The sequence below is a fragment of the Octopus sinensis genome, linkage group LG1 (assembly GCF_006345805.1).
Source record: "Octopus sinensis linkage group LG1, ASM634580v1, whole genome shotgun sequence".
NCBI lineage: Eukaryota > Metazoa > Mollusca > Cephalopoda > Octopoda > Octopodidae > Octopus > Octopus sinensis.
Window position 1 is genome coordinate 194349624 of NC_042997.1, and position 7500 is coordinate 194357123.

General features: G+C 35.7%; 1 protein-coding gene across 1 annotated transcript in view; it reads right to left on the reverse strand.

Moving 5' to 3' along the window:
• The window catches only part of LOC115217887 (beta-1,3-glucosyltransferase-like), a 42566-nt gene that overhangs the window by 26226 nt on the left and 8840 nt on the right, over positions 1 to 7500 (reverse strand). The window contains exons 3-4 of the mRNA XM_029787608.2: positions 6111 to 6220; positions 5098 to 5177 (exon numbers count right to left, since the gene is read on the reverse strand). Of these exons, the coding sequence (XP_029643468.1) occupies positions 5098 to 5177; positions 6111 to 6220 (190 nt within the window). The remainder of the gene's footprint in view (positions 1 to 5097; positions 5178 to 6110; positions 6221 to 7500) is intronic.

Sequence of the window (7500 nt, forward strand, 5' to 3'; positions counted from 1 at the left end):
TAACAATGATTAATAAAATGTATATATTTGGTAGAATAACGACACGCGTTTTGTACTATATTTAGGAAATGATAATAGTAATAATAATAGTAGTAGTAAAATCACTTAAATATAAATATAGCCACTCTTCAGGTTAAAGATAACAACAATAAAATAATTAGATAAATTAATAAATATACGTAAATAATCTTGTAAAATACGAAATATCTTAAATATATTCTTGTTTAAAAAATAAGATACAATTAATTAAAATATTTAAAACATATATATATATATATATATATATATATATAATATATATATATATATATATATATATATGATACAAAATATACATTAAGTGAATACTAAATACTATAATTTAAACTATATACATTAAATTAAATTATTAATTTATTTATTTATTTAATAAACATCTAAATAAAATCTTATACTCATTAAGTAATTTATATTAAAAACCTTAACGTTAAGTAATATACATAATGTTAGTACAAGCTATAAATATTAGAGTTAAAAATAGGAAATAGTTCAAATATATACACACCGATTAGATAAACTAACTATATTATTAATGCGCAGTAGTGGCTGTGTGGTAAGTAGCTTGTTTACCAACCACATGGTTCCGGGTTCAGTCCCACTGCGTGGCACCTTGGGCAAGTGTCTTCTACTATAGCCTCGGGCCGACCAAAGCCTTGTGAGTGGATTTGGTAGACGGAAACTGAAAGAAGCCCGTCGTATATATGTATATATATATATATATATATATGTGTGTGTGTGTGTGTGTCTGTGTTTGTCCCCTAGCATTGCTTGACAACCGATGCTGGTGTGTTTATGTCCCCGTTACTTAGCAGTTCGGCAAAAGAGACCGATAGAATAAGTACTGGGCTTACAAAAGAATAAGTCCCGGGGTCGAGTTGCTCGATTAAAGGCGGTGCTCCAGCATGGCCGCAGTCAAATGACTGAAACAATTAAAAGAGTAAAGAGTATATATGTAGTATCTATAGATTTAATATTGATCCTACTGCCATCTGTTGCCAGTAATGCATCTCTAGTATTTAATTCAATGAAACAATGCAAACAAACAGTAATATTTCATGAACACTCCACCATCGTCATTCTCCTATTCTTTTACGAAATCAGAACACTTGTGTCACTCAGTTGCTGTCATCATCCTCATCATGGTGGTGGTAGTGGTGATGATACTGATGATGATGTTGATAGTGATGATGATGATCACTACCACCACCATTATTAATATGACTGTATGCTTCCACAACCACAGTCTCATTATGTGGCATCTTAGGCAAGTGTCTAAGGGCCGCCAAGTCTTGGAAGTGAATTTCATAGACAGAAACTGTGTAAAAGCCATTCATATAAATGCATATGTGAGTGTATGTGTGAGTGTGTATATATATATAAAGGTAATCCAAACATGAAAACACAAAGAGAAAACACAACGCGAGGACGTGGAACAAGTATAGTGTTATCGGACGCTCAGGAAAGGAAAGAAAGAAGCAGCATTTAACGTTTCGAGTGAAGCTCTTCGTCAGAAACATAGGAAAAGGAAAGATCCAAGGAAGGGAAGATGGAGGGAAAAAAAAAAAAAAAAAAATCGCCACATTTTGAATATATATATTATACCAAATAAGATAACAAATCCACATTACTTAATTATTGTTATGTTTTATCTTATATATCTTATATTTAATCTTTCTATAATAATTTCTATAATAATTTTTCTAAATGGTATAATTTAATCTTTCATTATTGAATTGATAAAAGGTGGGGTTTTTTCTAATTTATATATATATACACACACACATACATACATACATAGGTTAGTTTATGTTGGATGTATGAGTTCAATACTTGAAGAGCATATGGTGTATTTTCTTTAATAAAACTGAAACTGAGAATTTCTCGTATGACTCAAGTTTCATGCCACCTCCATCTTCAGGCAAGATCAGTTCTCACCTTAAGATCACAACGGCATTGAACACAAGTTGTGAGACAAACTCAGTTTCAGTAAAATACTATATATATATATATATATATATATATATACACACACACACACACACACACACATACACCGAGGGTATGAGAGGTATTGGTGTCTGGAAGACCCAAAGAGTTTTGGGTAACGCTAAACAAGTGCTATGGATAGACCATGGTTAAACTCTTGGTTCGATAACGATACAAGTGAGGAGTCTAATGTGAGTCTTGTATTAGCATGCATATATATATATATATATATATATATATATATATATATATATATATATATATATATATATATATATATATAGACACAATGAGATAACAAATCCAAGGCTGTGAGGAGTTTTCAGGACATTTATATTGAAATAGTCTTACAGCTGTTTCTGAGATATTAGAGATATTGCTTCGTCAGAGACAGTGTGAGAAAATATTTGAGTTCTCTCACCATCTCTGAAGAAGGGATATCCATAATATCCCCAAAACAGCTGTAAGACTATTTCAATATAAATGTCCTGAAAACTCCTCACAACCTTGGATTTGTTATCTTATTCGGTATAATCCTCTTGGTGATTTTGGATAAAATTATACAAATGAGTCCTTCAAATTTAACTAAATTCTATATTTTTATGCAGCTGAAGATTGCTCTATATTTTAAATTGATGTAATGTTTGCATTGTTCAATTAAATGGAGTCGCATGAAACAATCGTACTGCATTACCTCTGGATATCCTTGTTGCTTATTTTGAGTATATATATATATATACTCACACATACACACACATGCATTTATATGAATGGCTTCTACACAGTTTCTGTCCATGAAATTCACTTACAAGACTTGGTCGGCCCTGAAGTGTAACAGAAGATACTTGCCTAAGATGCCACACAGTGAGACTGTGGTTGTGGAAGCAAACTTCTTAAGCATACAGTCAGATTAATAACAGTGGTGGTAGTGATCATCGTCATCACTATCAACATCATCATCATTACCACTTGCACCACCACCCCCACCACGATGAGGATGATGACAACAACTGAGTGAAACAAGTGTTCTGATTTCGTAAAAGAATAGGAGAATGACGATGGTGGAGTGTTCATGAAATATTACTGCTTGTTTACATTGTTTCATTGAATTAAATGCTAGAGATGCATTACTGGCAACAGATGGCAATAGGATCAATTGACAGTTAGAAACCTTTCTTCAAGATCAATTAACCAAATACTCATCAACCCTCACACACCTATCAATATCATAAATCTATATTTCCTTGTCACACTTTAACTGTTCATCATCATCATCATTGTTTAATGTCCGCTTTCCATGCTAGCATGGGTTGGATGATTTGACTGAGGTCTGGCGAACCAGATGGCTGCACCAGGCTCCAGTCTGATCTGGCAGAGTTTCTACAGCTGGATGCCCTTCCTAACGCCAACCACTCTGAGAGTGTAGTGGGTGCTTTTACATGCCACTGGCACAAGGGCCAGTCAGGCAGTATTGGCAATGGCCATGCTCAAATAGTGTTTTTTACATGCCACCTGCACAGGAGCCAGTCCAGCGGCACTGGCAATGACCTCGCTTGAATGTTTTTTCACGTGCCAGTAAGGCGACATTGGTAACAATCACGCTCGAATGGTGCTTTTTACGTGCCACTGGCATGGAAGCCAGTTAGCTGTCCTGGCAACGATCATGCTCAGATGGTGCTCTTAGGGCTCCACTAGCACGGATGCCAGTCATAGAATTTGATTTCAATTTCACTTGCCTCAACAGGTCTTCACAAGCAGAGTTTACTGTCCAATAGCAAACAATGAGGACAGGGAAAATCACAATGACAGTGATGATGAACTAGACATGTATCTTACAAGATAACCCACAGGAACAATTCATGGCAGTTCAGATCTGGCCTTACTTGTGAGGTAAGAGCAGAATTGAGACCAACCCACCATTAGAAACTGTCATTATCTTGGTGATGAAAAATGTAGCAATTTCAGTTCTATATTTAAGAGATGAGGAATTATGTACATTATTTACATTATTTATGTTGTGTCTGGGGAGAGTCATTTTCTTTTTGTGCCTTATAATGTAACACACTCACCGGTAAAATTTCCACTTTTTTCCTTATTTTTATTTTCCCAAAATTTTCGTTAAAAAGAAAATGACTCTCCCCAGACACAACAGAATATGCTTCAACACACAAACTCATATAAAGAATCTTGCAAACCAAATCCAAAAACGAAATACATTATTTATATTTAACGGATATTTGTCCTCATCTTGTTTGTTGTTAACACAATGTTTTGGCTGATATACCCTCCAGCCTTCATCAGGGTTATCATTCCCAGAAAGACTAAAAAGTTAAGTCAGCTTCAGAAGGATTTAAACTCAGAACCTAAAAACCCAGAACAAACAATACCTTAACGGTTGAACCAATCTGCAGCCCTTTCAACAACAATTATTTCTAATTTAGAGACAAAACCAGCAATTTAGGTGTATGGAAGTTAGTCAATTTCTGATATTTTATTTTATCAACACCTAATGGAAAAAAAGGTCCATTTAACTTGGAGGGGATTTGAACTCAGGATGTAAAGAGCTGGAAGAAATACTTCAAGGCAATTTTTCCAATGTTCTAAAAATTCTACCAAAGCAATAATAAACAAGAGGACTCAGAGAGCGCAAACCTCTGCCAAGGCAACACTAACGTCCTCTCAACGATTAGCCAGAGATGATTTTTAAAATAAGAATATATGAAGTAAACTCTACTGCTCTTACAAACGAAAATGCTAAATTAACTTAAAAAAAAAAAAAAAAAGAGGAAATAATAATCCAGAATCCTTGCCCAAATGATAATAATAATAATAATCCATTCTATTATAGGCACAAGGTTTGAAATTTGGGGATGGGGTTAAGTTGATTACATCAACCCCAGTGCTCAACTGGTATTTAATTTATTGACCCTGAAAGGATGAAAGGCATAGTCGACCGTGGCAGAATTTGAACTCAAAACATAGCGACAGGCAAAATACTGCTAAGCATTTCATCCGGCGTGCTAACAATTCTGCCAGCTCGCCACCAATATTAATAATAAGTGAAATACTCACTCTGATAAAAGTGGAAATATTGTCCATGCACCAGTAATTGGCCATTTCTTGTGAGTAAAGAATAGTTTAGGTTTTTCATCCTAAGAAATATGAAATCATAAAAGAGAAGTTAGACATGTATATAACAATAGGCTAATATTGAAGGAAGAGGGTCATGTGATAATATAGTTATTTGATGCTTAACCTAGTAATTATCATCAAAGGATACAAAAAGAACAATATAAATAGGGGGAATACACTGAATATAGTACAAAGAGTCTGGTATACATCAACACACATCTAAATATTGATATCAACTTGGGAGATCAGGCAACTGGCTGTAAAGAATCTACCTCAGTGAATTCCATTTCACTTTTGTAAGCATGACGCAGTCACAAATCAGGAATGAGGAATCATCATCATCATCATCATTTAACGTCCACTTTCCATGCTAGCAGGGTTGGACGGTTCGACTGGGGTCTGGGAAGCCAGGAGGCTGCACCAGGCCCAGTCTGATCTGGCAGTGTTTCTATAGCTGGATGCCCTTCCTAACGCCAACCACTCCAAGAGTGTAGTGGGTGCTTTTTATGTACCACCGGCACAGGTGCCAGGCAAGGCTGGTAATGGCCATGATCAGTTGGTGCTTTTTACGTGCCACTGGCACAGAGGCCAGTCAAGGCAGCGCTGGCTACAGCCACGTTCAGATGGTTCTTCTACATGCCCACCGGCCCTGGTATCACAACTGCAATTTCCATTGATTTTTGATCGATTTCGATTTCACTTGCCTCAACAGGTCTTCGGAAGCAGAATTTTGTGTCCCAAGAAGGAAAGGGCCATGTTCGGATGGTTCATTTACATGCCACCAGCGCTATCAATTAAATTGATCTGGTGTTTGATTTAATTGACCCATGAAGCATGAAAGGCAAAGCTAACAATTCAGGGACTAACCATGGCTAAACACCACAAAAACTCAGCAGTGGACACTCATACGGGAAGCTCTATGTACAAGAAATTAGGAACTCAAAATCTGTTACCTTTGAAACACCTTTCAGTTGGTTGTAGAAGTCCTTTTTAAATTGCTTTGCTCTTTCTAAGTGGAAGGTAGTGTCTTGTGTAAGGATGACAAAAACAATGTCTTTTAAGGCTGGAAGATAATAATAATAACAATAATAATAATAACAATAATAACAATAACAATAATAACAATAACAATAATAATAATAATAACAATAATAATAATAACAATCCTTTCTATTATAGGGCACAATGGCTTAAATTTGTGGGAGGAAGATAGTCAACTATATCGACCCCAATACTCAACTGGTACTTAATTTACCAACCCTGAAAGGATGAAAGGTAAAGTCGACCTCAGTGGAATTTCAACTTAGAGCATAATGACAGACGAAATATAGCTAAACACTTCATCCAGTATGCTAACAATTCTGCCATCTCACCACCTTAATAATAATAATAATGTTTGTTCCTTCTCGACCCATACCTGGCTCATAAGGGCTGGTTTCCCAGTTTCTTTGGCCTATAGGTTCCCTACCTAGATGAGATGCTGGTCCGTCGCAGGTGAGCTGCAAGATGCAGGAGGAAAGAGCGAGAGAAAGTTGTGGCGAAAGAGTCAGCAGAAGTTCGCTATTACCTTCTGCTGGAGCTGCATGGAGCTTAAGTGTTTCACTCATAACCATACACATCACCTGGTCTGAGATTTGAACACGTGATCGCTTAACCGCAAGTCCGCTGCTCTAACCACTAGGCCATGTGTCTCCACCAATAATAATAATAATAAAATATTCCTTGGAACTGCTTGATAATTGATGATACCATCTCAGACTGCTGCTTGTAGAGAGCTAGCATCCATATTACATCACCAATAACAAATGGGATAATAATCTTGATTTTTGGCACAAGACCAGCACTTTTGAGAGCAGAGGAAAGCCAGTTCCATCAACCACAGTGTTCAATTGGTACATATTTTATTGATCCCGAAAAGATAAAATGCAAAGACAATCTCAGAGGAAAGAAGAAAAACTCATAATAATATAATAATAATAATCCTTTCTACTAAAGACACAAGGCCTGAAATTTTGTGGTGAAGGGCTAAGTCGATTATATCAACTCTAGTGTTTCACTGGTACTTAATTTATTGACCCCAAAAGGAAGAAAGACAAAGTTGACAGCAGAATTTGAACTCAGAATGTCAAGACAGACTCAATGCCACCTAGCATTTTTCTCAGCATGCCAACAATATAATAATAACTAATTTTGGTACAACACTTTAATAATTCCATTTCTTTGCTAATAAGGTCCATTCGTGCATACAAAACGTTAACAAAAGGGTTTAGTAGACTATTAATATTGATAATAATAATAAAAACATATATTTATTGATGTCAGATGGTAACAGATGGTAACATA